The sequence below is a fragment of the Neovison vison genome, chromosome 2 (assembly GCF_020171115.1).
Source record: "Neovison vison isolate M4711 chromosome 2, ASM_NN_V1, whole genome shotgun sequence".
In the NCBI taxonomy this organism is placed as follows: Eukaryota; Metazoa; Chordata; class Mammalia; order Carnivora; family Mustelidae; genus Neogale; species Neogale vison.
Genome location: NC_058092.1, coordinates 15,471,816 through 15,497,195, shown reverse-complemented (window position 1 = coordinate 15,497,195; position 25,380 = coordinate 15,471,816). Strand labels below are relative to the sequence as shown.

General features: G+C 53.8%; 1 protein-coding gene across 2 annotated transcripts in view; it reads left to right on the top strand.

Annotated features, from left to right (window-relative positions):
- Positions 1 to 25,380, top strand: part of ECE1 (endothelin converting enzyme 1) — a 116,642-nt gene that overhangs the window by 44,807 nt on the left and 46,455 nt on the right. Inside the window, exons 2-4 of one of the 2 annotated variants that reach the window (XM_044237363.1) lie at positions 8,932 to 9,018; positions 17,679 to 17,820; positions 22,628 to 22,840. In XM_044237363.1, the coding sequence (XP_044093298.1) occupies positions 8,932 to 9,018; positions 17,679 to 17,820; positions 22,628 to 22,840 (442 nt within the window). Of the gene's footprint in view, positions 1 to 8,889; positions 9,019 to 17,678; positions 17,821 to 22,627; positions 22,841 to 25,380 lie in introns of those variants that run through there. The other variant, XM_044237362.1, reaches the window with a different exon arrangement.

The following is a 25,380-nucleotide window of genomic DNA, read 5'->3' as shown; positions in this document are numbered from 1 at the left end:
GGCCCACATCACAGAGTCATCATGAAAGTCGAACAGGATCAGCCACATAAGTTGGTGGGCATGGGGTCTGGTGCACACTGTGAGGGCCCCAGCCACCCTCAGTTCATGGATCCAAGGAGTCCCCAAAGCTTCCTGCCTCACCTGCTTCCTCCTCCCTTTTCCTGGCCCTTACTACCCCACCTATATAACACAAATACTAATTACAACTATTTCTATGAGCTGCTTCCTGGCTGAGCCTAATTAGGGGGTAGTTCAGGCGTGACCATCTTAAATATCAAGAGAGAGAGATTAACTTTGTCCCAAGTTTTATGTGATTAGATCAGCAAATTGTTAAGGCACGCGTGGTGTCCTCAGCTTAGGCCTTACACAGACCAGTCATCCTGCATGGGGTGCGGGCCAGCTGCACGTTTCCGGTCTGTTAGGAACTTGGTGCTTGGAGAAGACCAGAGCAAGTTGGCCCTTTAATGCAGCCAGGAAGGGATGCCTGAAGTGGGAAGGACGGACCCGTCTGGGGCTGCCACCTCTTTTGTTGTCATGGCAAAACCACAGGCTTTGGGCCTTGGCACACCTGGGCTGCCGTCTGGGCTTTGTTATTCACCAGGTGTGTGACTCTGGGCATGTTGCTAACCCTCCCGGTGTTACAGTTCTGTACTGTGCAGCGGCGAAGAGGCAAGGAGGTACTGTGGTGCCAACAAGGGCTGGGCCCCGCACCTGGCATGTTCTAAGGTCCCATCTTCTGTCATTCCCAGTAGGATGGGATTCCGCGTTTTCTGAACCCACCGCCACCCACACTAACGCTTCCTGAGTGCAGCTTCTCTGCAAGCACCGGACTGAGGACTTGATGTGTCTTATTTTATTTGATCATAGAAAGACCCTATGGAATAGGTACCATTATCCTCTCCACTTGATAGACAAGAAAAGCAAAGCCTACACAGGAAGTGGGGTGACTTTGTCAAGGTCACACGGCTGCACTTGCCTGCGGTCACTCTGTTGGGATGAGATGCTAGAAGGTCGTGCAGGGTGCTGCAGGGGAGGAAAGGTCACAGTGAAGTCTGAGAAGGCTGCCTGGAGGAAGAAGCATCTGAGCTGATGAGTTAGCCAGGGGAAGAGGTGAGGAGAGGCCTCATGGGCAGAAGGCAGCGGATTCGCAGAGGCCTGGCAGCCTGGAGCACGGTGTGGCTAGGGGACTGAACCGTATGTATTTGACTGAGGTTCGAGCATGTGAGGGAGGACTGGTGAGTCAAGCTCAAGGGGAGCTGGGAGCCAGACGCCAGCAGGGAGGAGAGTTTGGAAGCCGCGCCAAGGCTCCCGTTTTTTTCTGCCGGTTCCAGGGAGCCGGTGTGTGAAGGAGAGTGACTGGACCATATCAGTTAGTTGAGAAAGTTCTGCTTAGAGCCAGCTGGGAGGTGAGGGACTGGGGTGGGGGGTGGAGGGTGATAATGGGAGATCAAGTGGGTCAGGGGGCCAACAAGGAAGGCTTCCAAGGGGAGGAGGGGCAGAGCCTAGGACACTCCCCGCTGCCCCAGAGGGGCAGAGGTAACAGACCGAGGCTATCACACCGGAGTGGGGGAGGTGGAGAGAGGTGTGGTCAGCAGCGTAATGTGTGGCCCAGGTCAGGGAGTAGGGAGGAGGTTGCTGGCCAGGTCTGGGGCTTGGGCGTGGGCTGGCCGCCTCAGCAGCACTGAGGGTGTTGGTTGGCAGCACTAGGTAAGGCTCTCAATGCTTCCCAGGGCCCCCAGGCAGGTGAGTCAGCAGCAGGCCAGCTAGGGGAGTGTTTGCCAGCTCCCTGCATGTGTGGGCATGTCTCATCTGCCAGCACGTTCAGGGAGCTCGGCCTGGGACTCTCTGGTCCAGACCAGGGTGATCGACTCATGGACTGGCAAGGCTGCCACCTTCTCTGAGGAGGCTGCGAGCAGCCATAGTCTCCCATGTACATTCTGTGCCCTTGGCCTTCTCTCTGTCTCTGAGTCTCATCTTTAGGCATCCCTTGTCCCCAACTCCTGTCTGCCTCCCTACTTTCCATGTCCGGCCTCCAGCTCCACCTGACCCCCTTGGTGGCACAAAGTGGAGTCTCCCTCCCTGCCCTCACCCACTTCTGTGGTCCCACGGCACAACCCAACTCCAGGCAGCCTGTAGTCTCCGCAGGAGGTTGGCCTAGGGAGCCAGGCCTCAGGGAGGTGGCCCAAGAACAGAGGGTCAGGAAGATCTGGGTTCGAGTTCCAGTTCTGCCGCCAACTGGCAAGCTGCTTCCTTTCTCCGGCCTTGGTCTGTGCATCTATAAAATGGAGGTCCCAGGTTTATTCCACAGGGTGCTCATGAGACACAAGTTAGATCAGTAGAGATGCCCGGGCAGCTGCGTCGGTTAAGCGTCTGCGTTCAGCTCAGGTCATGATCCCAGGATCCTGGGATCCCCGCTTCAACAGGGAGTCTGCTTCTCCCTCTGCCCCTCCTCCCCACTGATGCACAGCTCTCTCTCTTACTCACTCTCAAATAAGTAAATTCTTTTTAAAAAATCGGCATAATTGAGCCTTGAGAACTGGACAGTGCTGGGCTTGTGTGCGTGTTGATGACACTGGATGATACTGTTTTGGGTTTTGGGGCAGCAGTTGCTTTTTATAAAAGCAAACATTTTATTGTAGAACCGTTGAGATTTATAGCATCATTGAGAAGATGGTTCAGAGAGTTCCCTTATACCACACATCCAGCTTCCCCTGTTATTAATGTCTTCTGTGGGATATCGGTCACAATGAATGAGCTGATATGGATACATTATTACTAACTGAAGTCTGTACTTAATTCAGATTTCTTTCCTTTTTACCTAATGTCCTTTTTCTGTTCTGGGATCCCCTCTGGGACACCCCATTACATTTAGAGTCCTGTCTCCTTAACTTCTCTTGACTGTGACAGTTTCTCAGACTTGCCTTGTTTGATGACCTTGACAGCTTTGCGGAATACTGTTAGGTTTTTTTTTTTTTTTTTTAAAGATTTTATTTATTTATTTGACAGACAGAGATCACAAGTAGGCTGAGAGGCAGGCAGAGAGAAGGGGGGGAAGCAGGCTTGCCGCCGAGCAGAGAGCCCGGTGCGGGGCTTGATCCCAGGACCCTGAGATCATGACCTGAGCCGAAGGCAGAGGCCTTAACCCACTGAGCCACCCAGGCGCCCCATACTGTCAGGTATTTTGTAGAATGCTTCTTCGTTGGGATTTGTTTGCTGTTTTCCTCCTTATTAGCCTGGGGGAATGTGTGTTGGGAAGGAAGACCACAGAGGTAAAGTGCCACTTCTGCTACCTATCAAGAGTACCTACTCTCACTGGACATATCACTGTTGATGTTGACCTTGGTCAGCAGGGAGTCTGTTATTTTTGTCCTGAGCACAGTGGCATGGCTACAGTCAGGCCAGCATTGGCTGTATGAAGGCCAAGCTCGGCTGTGTGGGCGAGGGTAGGGGCGCCTGGGTGGCTCAGTCAGTTAGGTGTCTGACTCTTGATCTCAGCTCAGGTCTCCATCTCAGGGTCATGAGTTCAAGTCCCACATTGGGCCCCATCCTGGGTATGGAGCACACTTAAATAAAAAATATATAAAAGAAAAAATATGTGGATGATGGGAAAATCCCAAGTAAATGAGAAAGATGGTGGAGAAAATAAAGAAAAACAGGTATGAAGTGGGTTCACTTGGGGCTGGGGTGCAGTGCTGTATACCAGGCTGTCCACAACAACCCTTTCTCCAGATGAGGAAAATGAGGTCCCAGAGGGGAAATGATGTGAGCCCAGGATCCTGGGATTGGGCCCAGGTCTACCTTGACTGCCTGACCCCCACTGCTGAATAAGCACCTTGACGCCGCATTCCCGGGGAGGGGTTAAGGGAAGGGGAGTGGCCTTTGCTACGGGTTGCTTTTTGTTTATTTGACAGAGATCACAAGTAGGCAGAGAGGCAGGAGAGGTGGAGGGGGGAAGCAGGCTCCCTGCTGAGCAGAGATCCTGACTCTGGGCTCAATCTCAGGACCCTGAGATCATGACCTGAGCTGAAGGCAGAAGATTTAACCCACTGAGCCACCCAGGTGCCTGCTACAGGTTGCTTCTAATTTACTTTATTCTGCAAAGGATTCGTGATGGGTTATGACCAAAACTCATTCAGTAAGATAATATGCAATTAAAATGGAAAATCAGAATCAGGGAAAACAGACTGAAAAATGTGGACAAGGAAAAGGCTGAACATAAGGACCAAGGAAGTGCCCGTAAATGAGTGTCTGATTTGACTGTCAGTTTCCTGGCAGCCAAGGGAAAAAGGGATCTGAGCCAATTCCTAGGATTCCTAGTATCAAAATAGGAACATTGTGGTAAATTTAAAAATAAATTAATCAAATGGAAATTTCCTTCTAAAAGACTGAGCAATGCAATAGATGACATAATAGTAATAATAAATATCATATAGTCTCATCTTCAGGAGTGACACCCATATTTTCACTAGCTTGTCCCTTGCCTGAAATTGTTCTATTTGATTTTACATGACTGTCATCAAGCAACTAAACTCTACTCTTTCTTCTTTGTTGAAGTCACAGATGCTAATGCCCTTGTGAAAACCTGGGATACTAGTTATCTAGTTATCTATAGTTAACTAGTTATCTAGTTAGTGAACTAGTTATCTATATACCAGGTTGTGTGCTGGGTGCCAGGGCTAGAAAGTAGTAAGAGGATTGTTGCCCACCCCCCCATGTTCTCTCCATCTCGGGTGTGGAGATGCCCAGATAAGGCCTGTACATAATGCAGGTGCCACTTGGAGGAGGGAGGGGGGTACCTTGGGGAAGGAAGTGGGGAGGGCTTCATGGAGAAGGAGGTAGGCCAAAGATGGAGAGCAGTGGAGGGGAGGGAGCCCCAGTCTTGGGAGACAGGTATCAGCTGCTGGTCCCTCGGGGGCGGGGACCAAGTCCTCCTCTGAGCTGCCCCCTCACCTTGCCGCACAGGCCTGACGTATGTCAAGGACTCTTGGACTCCTGTTGGTGGCCGACCCCTGAGGGGCTGGCTCAGAGCTGGGGTGATGACCACACACCCGAGGGGTTGTGGAGGATGGACCCAGAGAGGGAGGAGTTCGGGGTTCTTTAGGCCATAGGGATTGACGGAAGCTGTTTGATTGAGTTGCGGCGTATAAGTAATGATGGAAGGAAAAAGGATACCTCGTGAGCACCTGCCATGTGTCCCGCACTGCTCTAAGCACTTCGTCTGTATTAACTCCCTGAAGGATGACAGCAGTCCTGCAGTGGGGGTTACAGTGATTATCATCTCCATTCTCCAGACAGGACAGCTGAGGCACAGAGAGGTTGTCACTTGCGCAAGGTCACACAGCTGGGAAGTGGCCCCATAGAAATCTAAACCGAGGCTCGGATCTAGAGCTTCTACCCAGTCTGTCGTTGTGCCCGTTGAATACCTACTGGACTAACACATGATGTGAGTGTGTGTGAGATGACCTATAAGGACTTCACGGATCCCAGCCAATCATGAGCCCCCAAAGCAGGAGCTGGTGGAGCAAAGGCTCAGAAAGAATGTGGAAACAGCATGGAGGGTGTGGCCAGGGTGTCGCAGGCCTGTGAATTTCACTGGGACTGCACTTCCTTCGTCTGACAGCTCCAAGGTTCCTTGAAGATCCCCCGCCTTGGGCAAACCAACAGCGAGAACCCTCTGCTTGACTAACACAGTCACAGCAAATGGGATCCCGCCCGACTGTCACCCGGCCAGAGGCCTTTGGTGTCAGAAGCATGTGAGCGTTTCTAATATTTCTGATTTCTGTTCACCCCAGGCCTTTGATTTCCACAGGGTGGGGTTTCCAGAGCGGGGCACTGTCACAGCTGCCTCTGGCTCCCACCACCTTTTCTCTGCAGCTCGAGGTCTGGGGCGGAGCGGGGGGTTGGGGGGGATGAGCTGTGGCTCCCACTCCTCCGTCCTTGGTCTCCACCTTCTCATGAGCATCAGGCACAGAGGGGCAGGCGGAGGAACCGGAGGACGGGGGCAGACTCGCCACAAAGCAGCTGTGTTCTCCTTTCCCTGAAGCTCGCGGGGTCAGGTGTGACCCCCGCGCTGCAAACAAGATGATTAGAACGAGCGTGGGCCACCCAGCCAGCTCGGTGACTGGACTCTGTGAGGGCCCCACCTGAAGGCGCAGCTCCCCCTTTCACAAAGAGCACAGGACTGAGAGTGCGGGACCCAGCTTCAAGGCCACTTCCTAGCCGCGTGGCTGAGGTTCTCGGAGGCAGCAGCATGAGGCTAGGCAGGCAGGCATTCACATCCTGGGCCTCTCACTCTCCAGCCAGGTGACCTGGGCGGTGAGAGAGGAGGGGGGTCGAGTCGTGCCTCCCCCCTCATCCTCAGTCTTCTCATTGGGAGCCTTGCAGAACATCTTGGGGTCAGGACCGCTACATTTTGTCAGATGGCACATCCACAGACTGCAGTGGGATGGATGGCACCGGTGGCCTGGCCTTGGCCCCCAGGATGGGCTTCCAGCCTCCCTCCCTTGCCTTCTGCCTTCGCTCCAACAGCCGAGAAGGCTCCAGCTGCACACGTGGCCCAGAGGAGACAGGGCCTGAGGAACCCTGGCCCCAGCCTTCAGGGTCCTCCCGTTTAGAATGCTGTGTGCTTGAATAGAAGGAAGCATGAGGTAGGGCCTTGGGTTGGGGGGACACTGAGCAAGGGACCAGAAGCCACCTTTTCTGGAGTGTGGTGAGGAGAGCTTCCTCGAAGAAATGATCTCTGAAATGAGATAGAAAGAGGCGGAGGCACTGCCTCTGTATCCAGGCAAATTACCTGCCTGAGCCTCAGTTTCAGGGTCTGTAAAAGGGGCCAATAATACTTACTCAGAGGGAAGGGCAAGAGGCTTAAAAGGATGATAGATGTGGAAGAACTGACAAATGCCTCATACCCCTAAGTGTCTCTGAAACAGTAGCTGCTGTGCTGGGCTTGGAAGGTGTGTGGTGAACTGAACATCTTTTTCAAGGGTCTTTCCCTTGGGTGGTTGACAGCTGTTACTTAGTGTAAACAAGTGTCCTGGCTTCAGAAAAGTCCAGCTGTAACTTAGCGTGAGGAGAAGCAGCCCTGGAGTCCTTTCCACCTGTAAAGTGCTTTCCCCCACCCACTGGGAGTAGGGCAGAAGACTCCAGAATTAAAATTCTTCCCAAGTACCCACCTCCCCCAGGCCCGTACCAGCTCCATAGTTTCCTTTGTCCTTGGACATTGCAAAATTCGATGGTCAAGGACGGCACTGCCCCAGAGTAATTTTCACTTCCCCTCCTCTTGTTCCACCGTCGAATGGAACTGTCTATTGAGCACCTATTGTATGCGAGGTGATGGAGATTCTTTGTGCCAAAGATGGTCCCAGCTCTGGGTGGGAGGGGAGGGATCAATGTAAACTAAAATAACAAGACTGCAGTAAAGACCATAAAGTGAGAAAAATGGGGTGTGTAACAGTATTTGAGGGACTAAGAGTGGTCACGATGCTGGAGGAGGTGGCGATTTAAGCTAAGGTCTGGAGCGGAAGTGGCCATGGGAGGAGGAGAGATGAGGAAAGAATGTTCCAGATAGAGGGGAAAGCAGCTGTAAAGATCCGGAGGGAGGGGAGAAACGTGAGAATCTGAGGAACTGAGTGAAGGCCGAAGAAGTTGGGGCCTGAGTGAGTGAGGTGGGGGCAGCACGAGATGAGGGTGGGCGGGGGCCTGGGCAGACTGGCAAAGGGACTGTCTTTGGGAAGTGTCAAGCAAGGGAATAGCAAGTTCAGAATTTCCTTTTAAAGGTTCGCTCTGGGTGCTGAGAGGACCAGAGCAGAAGCAGGAGGCTGCCGGGAGCTGTCGCTGTGACCCCAGGCAGTCACCCCACCCCTCTGAGCCAGTTTCTGCACACACGTGTGTGGCCTAGGGAACCGAATATGGGAATTGACGTGCTCTGGGGGAAGCTGAAAAATGTATAAATGCGGGGGATTCCAGGTCCCACTGGAAGTGGCGGGTCCTTTGGGAAACTTCTGGGTTAGACCTCTCTGAGGTAGGGAGCAGAGTGCTGGGTACCTAGGGTCCTGACCTGAGCACCCCACGTCTGAGGGAGCCTGCTTTTCCAGCCCAGCTCACCTGGCTGGGGAGGGAGCACCTGCTTGAGACTCTTGTCTCCTGAGACCAAAGGTGGAGGGATGGGTCACCTTCCTGGTTTTTTGACTAGCCCTAAGCCTCTGGAATTTTCATTAATTGTCTGACTTAAAATCCCTGAGCTAGAGGAAGGGGAAAAGGAGAGGGGAGACACCTGCCTTTTCTCTTCCACCTTCCGCCCCCTAATCTTTCTAGCTCTGATGGGGAGACTTACTCGAGGCATCTAAGGGGCCCTGGGAGGTGAAACCTCTCTCTTGACAGTTGTGGTCCAAATTAGGGGCATCTTCCTAGTCCTCCACTCCCGCTGGCAACCCCCGTCCTGAAGGGTGACTTGGGGCTTCCCAAGAGGAGGGGCTGCTGCAAGACCCCTTCCAGCCGGCAGCGGCTGGCCATGGGGGGCCTCCACTTACGCCAGGTCTCCCCTGGGGCCATGAAGAGAACCGGCAACTGCGCGCTGGTCAGGCCCCGCCTGCGAAGGTGGCGCGTTGTCCGGCCCGCCGGGCCAGTCTGTCGCGCAGCGGCCGCGGTGCCACTGGGGACCAGGCATCGCGGGGGCGCAGCATGAGGAGCCGGTGGCCACTGCACTGTGGGCGCGGGGGGTGAGGCGTCGTGTTGCATAAGCGGGGGCGGGGGGGCGGGGGAGGCGGGATCCCCCTCCCCCTGCCGCGGGCCGGTCCGTGGGCCGGTCTCGGTGTCCCGGGCGGGGCGGGGCGCGCGGCGGCGGCAGCGGCGCCGGGCCGCTTCCCCATTCTCCCCATTCGCCCGAGAGCCATGGAGGCGCTGAGGGAGTCCGTGCTCCACTTGGCTTTGCAGATGTCGACCTACAAGCGGGCCACGCTGGACGAGGAGGACCTGGTGGACTCGCTGTCCGAGGGTGAAGTGTACCCAAATGGCCTGCAGGTAGGAACCCTGCCGGCTGCGAGCCCCCAGGCAGTCGGGCATGCGCACTGCTGCCTCCCCGCCCCCACCCTGCCAGCCCGAGAGGGGGCCATGCCAGCCTGGCCGGCTCAGGGCAGCTCTGGGCTCCGTGGGGGAAGATGACTTTCCGGGGCAGAAGTGCCTCCAAGGCACTGGGCTCCCTCCCCCCAGGGCTCCTCCCCAGCTCTGGCTGTCCCCCAGTCCTCCTGCCACCTGCCAATGGCACTACAGCCCCTTGGCAGAGTTGAAGCACCCTAAGGAACTGAACTGGACCAGTTACCTTTCACAGGAAAGGCAGTCTCTGAGTGCTGAGGGACCTGCCCAGGGTCACACAGTCCAATAACGGCAGAGTTTAAAACTATCCCAGTTTTAGTGGAAAGCCCTGTGTCCCTGGAAACCTTTCAGTCCTGAGCAAACCAGGATGGTTGGTCACCCTATCTGGTAGGCATGGCCCCATTCTTCCCCTTTCCCCCAATACCTGAATTTCCTGCAGGGAGGAACCCATCTTCTACCTCCTCTTTTCCTGTCCCTTTGCAGCCTGCCCACGAAACCCAATTCCTCCCCTCTCCAGGGTCTGTCCCTGTGAGTCTCAGACATGCCCACCACCTCCCTTCCTTGTGGCAGAGCAGTAAGCATAGCTGCTTCCTGCTCTTCTCTCCCTGCAGGGCTGAGCTGGAACAGTATTGAACAGGGCCTCAGCCCTGGTGGACCCAGGCAGGTGGGTGGGAGCAAGTTGGAAGTGTCAGGGACACTCAGGGGGGGCCCTTGATGTGGCTCCTGAGAAACCAGCCCAGAGAGAGAGGAACGGGGCATCTCAGTTCAGGAGAACTTATGCCAGGTTGACCAAGGGAGGCATTGGGGAATGTGTTGGGGCCCCCCAGTAAGCTGACACCAAATCACAACTCATCCAGAGGGCAAGCTTAGGGTGCATGCAGCCGTGGGCTGCCAGGCCCAACCCTACTCAGGACACCTCTTAGAAGCTGGAATAATAATACCAGTAAAGAAAAACAACACTGATGGTGTCCTTCCTCCAGGCTGGGAAAGTAGGCTCAGGGAGATCCAAACTCATGACTCCCAAGTGGTCTGCCCCCTGGGACATGGCACTCTGACCTATATCATCCCACTTAACTTTTCAGGATCACCCCATGAGCTGTAAGGATTACTGTTCCCACTTACAGATGAGGAAACTGAGGGTCTGAGTGGGTATACAACTTGTCTTAGGTCGCAGAACTAGAAATCTGGGAGAGAGAGAGAGAGAGAGAGATCAACACAATCTGTCTGGAACCTCTTCCCCAGGACCCTTCTTGAGAGGCTAAATCCAGCAGGAAATTAGATTTCTGTGGCAGGCACTTTTCCCTTCACAAATCAAAACAGAATCTAATCAGCAATCTTTTCAGTGTCATCTTGCACAGAAGGTTCTAAATATATCAGCACAAAAGCATTTCAGAATTCACAGCAAAATAATAGGCCATGTTGTCATCACCATAACATAACAGTAGCCCACATGCCTTTTTCAGGCCACAAAGTGTGTTCATCCATCCTGGGGCTGCCAGGGAAAGTGGAAGCAGCCCAGTCTCTCACGCTGGGTTCCCTGGGATGAATTCTGACTCCGCTCATGGTCATGGGTGAGCTGCGTAACCCCTGAAATCACAATTCCCTTATCTGTAAAGTGGGGGTTAGGGAAAGTTGGCGATGCCTCTCACGGGGCCTGCTAGGATTATTGTTGCTTTTATGACCTGTGAGGTCAGGGCCCCGTGGCTATGTTGCAGATGATGAAGCGGAGGCTCAGACAGGTTGGGGACATTCCTGTGGTCACAGAGCTATGTTTTGAAGTGCAGTGTTGCTGCCCCTACACCAGTCTGCCAAACTGGGTACCTTGTCTACTTTCTATACAGGCAAAGCCAAATGATTGCCCCAAGGACTTGGGACCTTTCCGTGGGTACCCAGTCCGGCTTCGCTTGAGCCCCCATGACTTCCCTAAAGCAAGTGTGAACGAGCTACTGCTTGAATGGAGAACTTGTTCAGCTCAATTTACGAAGCCAAGCTTTCTACTGATTTTGTTTTTAATCACTGGAGTGTTTTTTTCTCCCCGTATAAAGACTTTACGTGCTTATTTATGAAAAAAAAAAAAAAAGTGTAAAAAATATATATTTAAAAGGAAACCATAATCCCAGCACTTGGAGATAACCCCTTCTGGTTTTCCACATTTGCACACATATATTTATAAACATGATTGAGCTCACTCTAAGTACACGATGTTGTGCTGTGCTTGTTTCACTTAATGCCACTCCATGAGCATTTTTCCTGTTGTTTAACAACTCCCAAAACATGCTGTCATTAAAAATTATAACGCCACGGGGTGCCTGGCTGGCTCAGTCAGTAGAGCATGTGACTCCCGATCTTGGAGTCGTGAGTTTGAGCCCATATTGGGCATGAAGGTCACAGTACATAAAATATAATGCCTCACAGTACCAGTATATAAAACTACCTATACCCCATCTGAAGGTTGGATAGTCAGCCCAATAACTAACATTGTAGGTGACCAACCCTCACCCCTTTGGATAATTTCCTGTGAGCCGATGCTAGAATTGCAATTGCTCCTTGAAATTGAAGATTTTTTCTTATTTTTAAAAAGATTTTATTTATTTATTTTGACAGAAACACAGTGAGAGAGGGAACATAAGCAGGGGCAGAGGGAGAGGGAGAAGCAGGCTTCCCGCCAAGCAGGGAGCCCAATGCAGGGCTCGATCCCAGGACCCCGGGATCATGACCTGAGCCAAAGGTGCTTAACGACTGAGCCCCCCAGGTACCCCGAATTTAAGATTTTTTAAATGGCCCCATCCCCTCCTCTCAAATTTCCCTCTTAGATGGGCAGTTATAAAAATAAACTACTTGACTTTTCACAATTTTGAAGCCCACTGATTCTGGAAATTCAAAGTTACCCATACCAATACCAGTAAGTAAAACCCTGCATCTCTCCAGCAAACTTGACAGCTTTGTTACTGAGAATGCTGACCAAGTGTTAGATTTAGCTGGACCACATTCTATGGGTACTGCAGCTGAAAGGCTTTTTTTTTTTCCCTTTATCTCATGTTTAGGCCCAAGGTAATTGTGATTCACTAAAATTACTCACTGCAGACTAAGGGCCGAATTTAAAGCCAGATGGCTCCAAGGCCTCAGCTTTGCCTCTGATGGTCTGTGAGACCTGAAAGCAGTTCATGAAATAGGTTCTTTTCTGTCAAATGGGGTTAATATTATTTTTTTATTTTTTTAATCTATTTTTTAAAGATTTTATTTATGTATGTATTTGTGATTGAGAAGGAGCAAGAGGGCACAAGCAGGGGGAGCAGTAGGCAGGGGGAGAAGCAGACTCCCTGCTGAGCGATGCGGGACTCCCTCCCAGGACCCCCGGGATCATAACCTGAGCCAAAGGCAGATTCTTAACTGACTGAGCCACCTGGGCGTCCCAGGGCTAATATTATTAGTCGACAGTGTTTGCAAAGATTGAAATGAGGCCGTGTAAGTGAAAGCATTATGCACAAAAGCATTGTGCATAGTGCACAGACCGTGGATTTTTTTTTTTTTTTTTTAATTTATTTGACAGAGAGAGATCACAAGTAGGCAGAGAGGTAGGCAGAGAGAGAGAGGAGGAGGAAGCAGGCTCCCTGCTGAGCAGAGAGCCCGATGCGGGACTCGATCCCAGGACCCTGAGATCATGACCTGAGCCGAAGGCAGCGGCTTAACCCACTGAGCCACCCAGGCGCCCCAGACCGTGGATTTGGTTGCATTGTTACCATGACTCACTAGGCGGGAGGTCACGGAGATGCCCTAAATGTAACCACTTTGCTCTCAGGAGCCTCTCCTCTGCTCAAAGGAGGCTGCCTGCCCCCCCAACCCCATGCCCCAGCACCCACCATTTTGGTGGCTCAGAGGGGGTCAGCTAAAGTGATCCCGCAGTCTAAGCTGGGGAGCAGGCGGCCCTGACACGCTACCCAAGCCTTTGAAACTCATCTTGTTGCTTCTAAAAATCAGTTTCTTCAAGAGAAGGGAAAGCTGAGATATTTCATTCTTGGTGACTTTTCTCATCTCCCCCCCACCCCATACACACACCTCCAAACATGCCACATACAGGGCTGTCCTTTGAGGGTGATTTCAGGGACAAGCCCACTTCATACTTTAAGAAGACCTCGGTGCTGGGGTGCCTGGGTGGCTCAGTAGGTTAAGCCTCTGCCTTCCGCTCAGGTCATGATCCCAGGGTCCTGGGATCGAGCCCCGCATCGGGCTCTCTGCTCAGTGGGAAGCCTGCTTCCTCCTCTCTCTCTGCCTACTTGTGATCTCTCTGTCAAATAAATAATTAAAATCTTTAAAAAAGAAGAAGAAGAAGAAGAAGAAGACCTCTGTGCTCACCAGGAGTCCACTTGTTTGAGTTGGTCAGACCTGGGACCGCATCTAGCTTCCTCATTGTAAAGATAGGAGACTGAAGCCCAGACATGGCCCAGCGACTCACACACAGGGTCTTGATAAATCAAAGCTGACCTTCAACCTCCCTTTTCCCATGCCATGGGCAGCTGGGTGTTCTTCCGGGAAACAAAGAGGTGGAAAGTGCTTCTAAATACTGTGGTTCCTGTGTCGATGGCAAAAGTCCCCTCCCCCACAGCAGGCACTAGTGTGAGCTATTATGGGTCATTGGAAGAGAGTCCAGCATGCGGGCCTGGGGGACAGGTAGGGTTCAGGCAAGAGGCAGGGACGATAAGAAGATACCGTTTTGCTCTGGGTAGGCCCACGTGGCCGCAGCTGGAAGTCCACTGTATAAAAACTTTGCTGGAAGAAACTCCCCCAACCAAACCCCTTCATGGTAGCTGAGCTGTCAGGGTCTGTCTGCTCGGAGAGGCTGACTTGAAGGAGGTGGCCTGGTCACCCTGCCAGCCCTCGTTGGGTAGCCAGGCTCTTGGGCTGCAGGGGGTGGGCTCCCTGCCAAACCCTTGGCCAGACTGATTCCCATTCACCTCTCTATGCAGTCCAGGTCACTGGGGGACCTGGTGGGGGCTCAGCAAGGACCTCTGCCTCCCTTCCGGACCCCCTGCTTCCTCCGAACACCAGGCTCTGCCCCACTTCCCACCCCTTCTCCCGCTGGCTTGCCTCCTGGGCCCCAGGCATCCGTGTCCCTCGTCCCGTCCTTGCCTGCAGAACTCGTTCTTGCTGTAAGCCTAGGTGAGCCAAGCACTCACTTCTGTAACCGAATATTTATCCCTCATTAGGGCTTTGTTCCCTTGGCTGTGTAAGCTTTGGGAACCCCTAGGTTGGACAGCTCAACTGTTTCTCTCTCTCTCTCTCTCTGTTTTTTTGGCTGTCTTTGTCTTTCTTCCTCTGTCTCCGTTTCCACCTCACTCCTTTGAGGGCATCCTTTTCCTTTGGTTTCATTCTCCCTCTGCCCCCCATGACAATAAATGGGATATTAAGCCCACCCGCGAGCGCGGCGTTTACAGTAATTCTCCGCTCCATCTCCCACGTGCCAGCCAGCTCTGCTCTTTGGCTGACGGCCGCTCCCAGTTACCTCTCCCGAGACGGAGTGGGCTGCCTGCCACTAATCCTCTCCCCCTCCGAACCGCTGCAGACCAGTGTCTGGTGAGCAACATGCTCTTGTTTCCAAAAGGAAAGTGAGAAAGCACTTGTGTCCTCCCTTTGCTGTGACCTCAGCTTGCTGGATGGTCTGAAGGAGGCCGGGCAGCGACCACAGGGCTCAGAGAGAAGGGCCTCGAAGCCTGGCCCCGTCCACTGCACCAGGAATCGGATGGCTTCCCCCAGAGAGGCCTCTGGGCGACTTCTCCTGCCCCAGGGGGATGCCTCTGGATCCCTTCTGCCCTCAGAGAGGAGGCTTGTCAAGCAACCCGCAGGCGCTCAGCCAGTCAGCACTGAGTTGAGCAAAGAACATTACAAAGGTTACAAACCCTATTTTCAAATTCCGTTTGCCGTTTCTTCCTGGAACTGAATTTCTAATTTAATTTGGACTTAATTCTGATTCAGTTTCCCAGTGAACACCATCTGTTTGGTTGACACGAGACAATGAGGCTCGGCTCGACTCTCTGCTCCTTGGTGGCGTGGCCATGGGCCTGAGGCTGAGGGTTCTGGAGAGACATGAGTTTTCTCACTGTTCCCCCTCCTCCCCCACTTCCTGTGTTTCTTCTGGAGCTGCTACTAGTGCCTGCTCTTCAGGATGCCGTGAAGATAGGATAGCATCTATAATATTCTATAATATTCTATATTAGAATAGCATCATCACCCAGCAGCAAAATGGAACTAATGCGACGGCCGGGCCCCTAGAAGGCACTCGAGTGTTAGCTACCTTCATGACTCCTTTCTCCTTTCCTCTGTTTCTCTCATCTTCTCCCTTCCCTTCCTCTTTCCCTCTCTTTTACCTGACTCCCTGCCCCCCTGGGAGTTGGGGGGGGCGCTCCCTCCACAGACCTGGATGGTGAGGTGTGCCTGCTTCCCCAGGCCTGACGGCTATGCTCCCTGGCTTCCGAGAGCCAGCACCAGGCAGAGGGGTGCCCCCTGCCTCTGCCTGTTGCCCCCGCTCCTCCTGCACTGGGCCATGATACGGGGGCCTGAGGGCCCTCAGGAGGAGGCAGCCCATGAGGCAGGCCAGGGGCAAGCTGGCAGGAAGAGGGAAATGTCAGCGCTTGCTTCACATCCTCTGGGACTCCTCTGAATAGCCGTTCCCAAGAGGAGCTGTGTGAGAAAATGGATGCCGAGGAAGAGGCACTTTATAAATCTGCCACTGCTGGGAACATGTTAGCACCTCCCTGGCCTTCCCGGCCCAGTGTTAACTTCACGGTAGTACGGTGGTCAGAAGCTTTGTGACTCGCCTTTTTTTTTTTTTTTTTTCCTGTTTCTCACATTTTTAAAACTGTTCTTCAGAAAGGGGTTTTGGGCAGCGGCAGCCTTCCTCCTATCTGGGTCTTGGAGCCACCCAGCCCTCCTCGGAAATATGACTAGGCCCCGAGTTCCTTTTGTTGGTTTTAGAACACAATTCTCTTTTTTCCACAAAAAGTTCTCATGTTCCCCTTTCTCTGGTGCGGCAATTCCCAGTCATTTCCTGCCCAGAAATTACGCCGTGACAACCATGAGGCTGCATGGTGCCCATCCCTCAGGGGACTGGCCTCAGATCCCACACGTCTGTGTGAGGTGCCTTGAGGGCTGGGACCTGGCTCCCAGGGACAGGCACCCCCTCAGCTTTTGGGGGAGCACTCACAGGTCAGAGTCTGTATTTCCTCATCTCCCCTGAAGGCTCCCCACTCCCCGCCCCCTGACAGCCGTGGGTCGCCCCCACCCACCGCATGCACACACCCCCCTCCACCTTGGTCTTTCCAAAGGGGCACATCTGCTCTATGTCATTCTGCCCTCCAGATGGAGTCCACATTCTTTAAAGGGGCTTAGAGGGCCCCTTAGGTTCTAGGCCTTGCTTCCTCTCCCCTTTCCTTCCCCATTCACCTGGCCAGCTCCTACATATTCTTCCAGACCCAGCCCAGGTATCCCCATCTCCAGGAAGCCTTCCCCGACTGGACCCCCACCCCACCCTCCACCCCAGTCTGTTTCTTTATCTGCCTTTCTATTGGACTGGGAGCTGCTGAAAGCAAGGGAGTCCGTCTTCCTCTGAGTATTTCCAACATGGTGGCACATGACCGCAGTGTCACCAAGCCAAGCCTCACCTTCAGGGGACCCCACCTATGCTGAGGCCCAGGCTTTTGCAGGAAGCACCTCTTGCGATGGAGGGGAGCCCCAGGCTGGCCTCAGGTGTGAAGGCCTGGGCTGAGGGCTCCCAGTGCGGTTGCCCAGTATGTCCCTCCTTAGCTCGGAGGGCCCCACCACGCCCTCCACTTCCCCTCATTGTGCCTCCCTTCCTGTTTAGCTAGACTGTTAGACTGGGGACATTTTTCCTCCTCCCTTTGAGGACCTGCCTGAATGGAGCACGCTCTCCATTGCCTCTCCCTTGACATCTCCCAGACACCCGTCCCTGATCCTCTGGTGGGCTCCAAAGTCAACAGACTTGGGTTCAAACCCCAGCTGTCCTCATTTAGCTGTGTGATGAGAGACAGGGGCCTCGCATCTATGAACTTGTTTCCTCATCTGTGAAAGAGAATTAGTAACACAGCCCTCACGGAACCCTGAGGGTGTAATGAGCAAAGGATGTCCGCACTCCTGGAAAGTGTGAGCTGTGCGTGTCGTCCTGGCCTGCTGGTGTGGGGGCTCCGAGAAGAGCCCAGCTGGACGCTCACTGGATGCCTGCAAGTCCAAACATCCTGTTCTTTCTGAACTCCTTTCTGGAGAAACAGGGGAAAAGCTATTCTTTTTCCTTTTTTTTTTTTTTTCCCCTACCCGTATCGGGTAACACAAAAAAACACAAGTCCGGCTGGGTTGAGCGGCTTGAGTCTGGTGTTTAGGAGCTAATCCGAGCTGCGGAGCAGGGTGGCGGCTCCCTTCCTGGATTAGGACTGATTCTGTGGGAACTGGACCACCCCTGAGGCAGGAGGGCGGCCCTGATGGCTCCCCGGGGCCCGGGCCTGCCTCGGAGTCCCTTGCTCCTGGGGAAGGGGGACCCTGAGCTCACATCCTCCCCACCCCTCCTGCCTCCTTCCCTGCAGGTGAACTTCCGCAGCCCCCGGAGTGGCCAGAGGTGCTGGGCCGCGCGGACCCAGGCGGAGAAGCGGCTGCTGGTGCTGGTGGTGCTTCTGGCGGCAGGACTGGCGGCCTGCCTGGCGGCGCTGGGCATTCAGTACCGGACAAGTAGGTGCCTCTGTGTTTTGTCGTGGGTTTGACTCGCTCCTGCCCTCGCCTCTGTCCCCTGTGGCCAGAGGGCTTCCCGGCTCAAGCCAGGGCTGGCCTCCAGGGCCGAGGAGAGAGCATGGCCCGGACGGCTCGGTGCTGATATGGGCTGAGACGTGGGGGCTGGACGGCGTGGGTGGTGCAGAGGTTTGGGACAGGAGTCCAAAAACACTGGCCCAGCAGTTTATTGTCTGTGTCACCTCACACACGTCACTTCATCTCCCAGAGCCTCTGTCTGCTCTCCTGTGGATGGGGAAAATGGGGCCCGATTTGGGGCCGGCCCTGAGGATTAGAGGTCATGTCTGTCACACACCTGGTGCCTACAAGGACTTCTTGAGTCTTAGCTCTGGGTGCTGTCATTGTCAGGATGCGAGCTGACCAGGCTCACGGTCTGGCACTGTCCGCCATCCTTAGCTCCAACAGAAAGCAATAATAGCTTCCGTTTACTTAATACTTTCCATGGACCAAATACCACACCTCTTCTTTACAAACACGATCTCGTTTCCTCCTCACGGCGACCCTGTGAGGTGTGGTTACTTTTGACCCCATTTCACATCTGAGGAAGCTGAGGCTGGGAGATGAGGTGACTTGCTCAAGGTTACGTGGCTGGTGCACCGAGGGAGGGGGCAGCTGGGTCTCAAAGAAGACTGGCCGGCCCCACCTGCCTTTGTCCTTGTGGTGCACCTGTGTGTGTTAGAACCCCCAGAAGAGTGGACCTGCCAGGCCCAGCTGGCCTCCGCGGGCCTCATGTGTACACATTGTCATCACATCTCTGGGTCCGGTCTTGTCGGGCAGTATGGTGGGGCCGGGCGGATCCTGCCCTCTGGGGTCTGGGGCTGGCTCTCTGCGTCTGGCTGAGAGTATCCAATTGAGTACCTCGTGCAGAGTTGATGTTCAGTAAGAACTTGTGGAACTGGAAAGGGCAGAGCCAAGTTAAACAACAAGGATAGGGGGTCGGGCCAATTCCAGGATCTCTCGTACCCTTGTGCCCAAACAGCTGGCTTTCCCTTGGCAAGTGGTCCATCTGGTGGAGCCGCCTCTGGGGCCTTTGCTCAGGGTCCAATCCCACCAACTCGGTCACCTTGTCACGTATCCCATCAGAGAGGTTATGACCCTTCCCAGGATCTGGGAACATTTACCACAGGCTTTGCTGCGCCTTCCCCACTATAAAGTTGCTGGCCTGCATGGGTAGCCCTGCTAGACTAGGTGGGAAAAGGAGTTTGAGGGCCTGGAGAGAGGGCAGGACATCCCCTCAGTCATCCTTACATCCTCCTGCGTCAGGCACTCCAGCTGCCAGTGTTACCTTGAGACTACCCCGGGAGTTCCCAGAAACAAGAAGGGAACCCACGAGGGCTGGATCCTAGAGCCCACGGATGGGGTCCACAGGAAGCAGCCTTGCTTCGGCCTCTATCCCAGCCCCCTCTGGGCCACAAGAGAGTGTTCCCCAGCCTGGACCAGGATGAAAGGAGCTCTCGCCCATACCCCCGCCAGGGTGACTCTGGGCCAGGACCTCATGAACCCCATGTATCTTCATTGGCTGCCTTGGTCTGGGACAGCAGGGGCCACCCCAGATGGACAGTAACCTCACGATTGCCAGCAGCTGCCGGCATTGGCCACACCTGAGCAAACATCAGGCTAGGTAGAGCACATTCTCTGCTGGTACTGAGGGACCTGTCTCAAAGTCATGTCTGGGCCCCTAAATACCTCTTTGTCTACTTTCCTGCCACACCCTCTTTCCAGAAACTTGCAGGCGCTTTACAAACTGGCAGTAAAACACAGATTCTCCCAGAAAAGATTCTTCAGTGTCTTACTCAGTGTCTTACTCGGGACCCAGCACTGTCCGGACGAGTAGCTGTGGACTAGATCTGGGGCCGTTCCTCCTTCTTGACTGGTCACATACATCCTCAGAGGAAGAAATATTTTCTGCCTCCGCAGGTGGTGACCAAGAGCTGGACAAAGCTCCTCTCATTCACTCACTCATTCGTTCAACACACACGTACTGGACAGCTGCTAGGTGCCAGGTACAATGCTGGGTGAAGGAGATAGGAATGCAGGTACGGTGCTGGCCTTACCCTCCAGCTTGCGTTCCCAGTCGGGGAGGGAGACCGGGAGACAGCCATGACCTAGCACAGTCTGCGCCCAGAAAGCACACAGCCAGGCAGCCAGCCAAGGGGCCCAGCGAGGAATGAGGGTCTGGGAAAGTTTCCCTGAGGAGTTGGAGCCTGGGCCTAGTTTTGAAGGTGCTGACCTTGATGTTGATGAGGGAGGCCTAGAAACAAGTAATTGATCAACTATGCCGGATCAGGAATTGCTGGTTAAAGGATTTATAAACTACTAAGCACTGAAACAACCCAGTATCACTTAGGCATCACCTTGGGGCCTTGCTCTGTTCTTAGCAGAGTGGGGACCCATCAGGCCTCTCGGGAAACTGCTTCCTGTTTTGTTTTTAAACTCAAGTCCCCTTACGGTAACGTCAAAAATCAATCCGCCCACGTCCCTCCTTGTCTCCCTGTCTCTCACACACACACACGCTGGTGTGCCTTTTCTGATAGGCCTTATTCCCGGGGCATCACCCTCTTTCAGTCTGTCTCTGGGACATTCCCAGCAGCCACGGTTTGGTCAAGCCCAGCTTCCTGCAGTTTGCTGTAAAAAACAATAGGTATTCTTTTCCCTTCCCAAATACGAAGTTCTCTCATAGTAGTGACTAGGCTTTTTAAACCACACAGAAATTCTCTTCCCCCACCCACACCCCGAAGATTCTGGGACGTTTTCCCCCCTGGGGAAATGGGCCGTGCAGCTCCGGTAGAGATGGCCTCCTCTAGAGATGGTTCAGTGACAGCACACCCCTGCCAGTTGCTTTCCGTTTTTGTGCCTGCCAGGTCAGTAATTTATGATGGTTGTACAGTCCGCTCCAAACAAGTAATCCCCTCAGATAAAGTGAGCTTGGTTTTTGTGCTGCCGTGTGGCTCCTCTGAGCCTTTCGTCAGCCTGTCAGATGTGCCCGCCGTCAACGTGAGAAAGCCCACAGGCCACCCCAGCCCGGGCTGGTGCCCGGTTTCCCTGCCAGAACCACCCATCCTTTCCTGCTTTCTGAAGGGTGGCCCGGGGACATCAGGCCCAGAGACAAAGGTGTCCACCATCGCTGTGACATCAGACCCGCGGTGCTTCCTCGCTACTAGATGGGGAAACTGAGGCTCAGCGAGACAAGGTCACCTGCACAAGGCCCACAGCTGGAATCAGAAAGCTGGGATCTGAACCCAGGTCTAAGAGCCTCCAGCCCTCGCCCTGCCATACTCCTCCCTGTGCGGTAGGAACACTGAACTTGCCAGAAGGGCCACACCACCCCCCAATGGGACTGGCAAAGAGGCGGAGAGGAAGACAAGGAACCCGGCCTTGGAGCTGCTTCAGCCTCGGCTCTCCTGCTCGGCCGTGTGGCTGTACCCCATTCATGCACACAGAGCCTCACCGCCCCCCTCTTTAGCCAGGGCATCACGCCTGTATCTGATGTCTGCGGTGAGGCCTGAATGAGATAACGCATGTGAGACAAGTCCCTCTTGTGGCCTGTGTCAGCCGAGGACCCGGCTGGGCCTGCATTCTTAATCACGAGGCTGGATCTCCCTCCACCTTGGGCTGAGCCCCCATCAAGGCCGCCCAGTTTGGTTCCTTTGCTGGAGCCCACCGCCCAACCCCGAGGCAGGGGTCCGGTCCCTCTTCTTACCTCTGGCCTTCTAAGAGCCCTCCCGCCTCTGCCCCATGTCCTATGAGAACCAGCCCCGAGGAAGTGGATTCATGGGAGGCTCTTGTAGTTTGGCAGTGCCCCCCACTGACCACCTGCACTGACTACCATCCCTCCTCTGGGAGGCACCTAACAGACGGGGCCCCCCGGGGCCCACCCATCATCGATGGCATCGTGCCCCTCCAGGCCCATAGGAGACGGAGCAGAGAGAGGATGGGGCTCGTTCCCCACTGGCCATTGAACAAGCTACTAAGCTTCTCTGTGCCTCAGTTTCCTTGTCTATAAAAATGGCCGTAAGAAAATGGTTCGTTCAGTCTGTTCCATTTTTATTTCTTTGAGAGTCAGTGAGATAACTCTCCTGCCTTGTACTCAGAGGGAATTATTTTTCAGTTTCTTCTGTTCATCACAGGCTGTCCTTTGCCCTAAGTCCTCGTACCAAATTGTCTGCATCACCCATTTGTCTTGGACAAAATACAGTCAGTTTGTGTTTCCAGAATGACAAACATTTCTCCTCTGGTGGTGATTTAACTTTTCTTATGAAATGTTTGTATCTTCAGCTAAATTATCAGCTCCTGAAAGAAAGGACTATGCCTTTCATATCCCTCACCACAGATGCACGCACGCGCACACACACACACATCACCACTCAGTAAAGAACCTGGAAGAGACTCAGTTATTATGCTGTTGAATGAATGAATGAGCAAGTGAATGAACTTGTGGAACATCAGGGAATAACAACTTAAAAAAATGAGTATTTGTGGAAGGAAGGATTGATTAAGAGAAACACCTTGGTTCTGGGTACTTTTCAAGCCACAGAAAGGATTTTAGGTCGCTAAACAGAAGTCTTCTTTTACAAGCCAGGAAATTGTAAATTTACTGAAATCGTTTCTCTGTAGAAGTCTGGTGACCATCCAGCTCCATCTCTGTTTGGTTGGGGCTGGGGCGGGGACATGGCACCCCAGTGCCACCCGCACTGTATTCCCACAGCCTTCTCCTGCCCTTTACCGGCCTCTTGTCCTTGACCCCTGCCAGGAACCCCCGCGGTGTGCCTCAGTGAGGCCTGCGTCTCAGTGACCAGCTCCATCTTGAGTTCCATGGACCCCACCGTGGACCCCTGCCAGGACTTCTTCACCTACGCCTGTGGCGGCTGGATCAAAGCCAACCCCGTGCCTGATGGCCACTCCCGCTGGGGGACCTTCAGCAACCTCTGGGAGCACAACCAAGCCATCATCAAGCACCTCCTTGGTAAGCAGCCTGGGACTCATAGACGGGGACGCGAAGCACAGGGGAGGGGCATAGTCGGTGCTGGTGTAATGGCCTTGTGTGGTGACAGATGCTAGCGGTGAGTGCCGTGTGGCATCTAGACTGGTCGAATCACTGTGTGGTACCCCGGAGCTAACATAACGTGCTGTGCCAGGTATACATCGACTAAAAAAAAAAAAAAAAAAAAAGATCTTTTAAAAAGGACTACTACTACCGAAAGTTGAGAGTCTTGAGAACCGTGAAGCGCACGTGTAAAGGGCTGGCGTGGCGTGTGCGGCCCAGGGTGGGACCTGGGGGACGGGTCGCTGTGGTCCTTGCTGCTGTGGCTTCAAGCTGCCGCTGAGGTGTGCCTGGCACAGGCAGTGAGCTATGGAAGCTGTGAGCTGAGGGAATCAAGGCTGAGCACATTTGGGCAGGTTTTAGGGTTGTGAGCAGATGAAAGTTCTAGCAACATCTGTGGGAGGGCTGTCCACCACAGGCAGGAGCATCCCTTGGCCTCGTGCTGCTTGGACTTGCACGATAAACCGTCTAATTGAAGTTCTTCTGTACCATATTAGGCCTTTGGTACCTCTAGTCGACGTTGGTGTGGGTGGTTTTATCCTTAGATTAGAGCCCCGTGTGTGTCTTGTTTGCAGGGTTATCCCTGGTTATTGTTGGTTGAATAAACACCCACCCACTGGGGTCGTCTGCCATGTGAATTCACAACACCCACCACAAGATGCAGGACTCCCGGCCTGAGCCCTTTTAGCAGCCAAGACCTCCTCTCTCCCTCTCCTGCGACGCTGGCCCCATCCTGGGACCCCAAATGCTGGGAGAGGCAAGATCATGAAAAGCCATCTGTGACTGAGCAGATCTAACTAGGTTTTTAAAAAACCTGCAAGATACTCAAAAGTACATAAAATAGGAAAGCCTGGGTGGCTCAGTGGGTTAAAGCCTCTGCCTTCGGCTCAGGTCATGGTCTCAGAGCCCTGGGCTCGCTGCTCGGCGGGGAGCCTGCCTCCCCTCTCTCTCTGCCCGTCTCTCTGCCTACTTGTGATCTCTCTCTGTGTCAAATAAATCAATAAAAATATTGGACACATCTGCTCAAAGGGACAGAAACCTTCCTATGAGACAGCAAGAGATTCCAACTTGACAGTTGAGAATTTCAGGCAACTGTGTCTTTCAGATGACAGTGGAAATGGGCAAACCAGGTTAGGGGATGTTTCTTTCCGACCCCAGCCCATTCTGCGTGGGGGTGGGGCACGCTGCTAGGTGAGACCCACCCACCGCCCACCATTCTCTCTATTCTCTGCCCCCCCATCTCCCACCCCCACCCCCCGGCCTCAGGCTCGTCTCCCTGAGCATCAGAGCTCAGTGGTACATGGAGGCGAGGGGGAGCTGAGGGAACCCTGTGTGTCTGGAACAGCAAAGCCCCTGCTTTATGCTATCTAGGTAGGTGCCTTTGAAAGGGGACACAGGCTTTCATTTCAGAACTAGAAGCTTAACAGGCGAATGTCTGGGGTAGCCAGCCTGGAACTCAGGGATGTCCCTTCTCCAGCACCTGAAGACAGCCGAGGGCTTGTCAGGAACCAACAACCGAAGCAGGAGGACAGTCCAAGCAGGATGACAAGATGGGCAGAGCCTCTCCTTCGGTTACCAGGACCTGGGTTCAAACCCTGCCTCCACCTCTTTCTTTGTGGTCTCGGGTCAATGACATGACCCCTCAGGACACCTTCATTCAGTAGAGTCTCTTCCAGGTTATGAAAATAAAATGTGAAAAATGTATTTAAGGTGCATTGCCTTGGCCTGGCATATTGTGCTGGCTGCTGTGCGTGTGAGGGTGATAGGTATTATTCACCTTTGACCTTTGCACAGCACTTTACAGTTTACGGAGCTTTTTGTCGACGTCCTCCTATTCGATCCTGTAGGACAGGAGTGAGAAAGGTATCGTTCATCCCATCTGAGAGATGAGGACACTGATGTCCAGAGCCATCCTTGAGACCAGCTAGCAGGTGGCACAGATAGGACTTGTCCGACTCGGTCTGGGCCGTGTATCCTTTCCCCACCTCACACCCCCTCCAGTGCACCAATGTCCCCGTCCCCATCCTGCTGGCAGTGTGGAGCGTGGGGGTCTGAAGGAAAGAGGGGAAGAAACTGATGTTTGTTGAGTGGCTGCCACTGTCCATGCTCTGAACCAGCTCTTTCTGTCTCCTGCTTCCTGCATCCTCACTGCCTCCCTGGGACTTAGGGGCTGTTGTTCCCATGTTGTGGATAAGGAAACAGGCTCAGAGAAGTTAAGTGACGCTGCTGAGGAAACACTACCAGTCCTTCATGGAGAGGGGCTCCTGCCCGGGGGGAGCAGTCAGCACCGAGAGGGGATGGAGAAGACGGGCAGATGGGTCCTCTAACCTCCCAGTTAGGCCCAGGACTGGTCCTTGTGTGTGGCGCCTGTGGATCCTGCTCCAAGGGGGACCTTGGGCCTCTGCCAGGACGGAGTCCATCCCCCTGCCCTGCCCCCCCAGCTGGCAGGGCCCGGGAGGAGT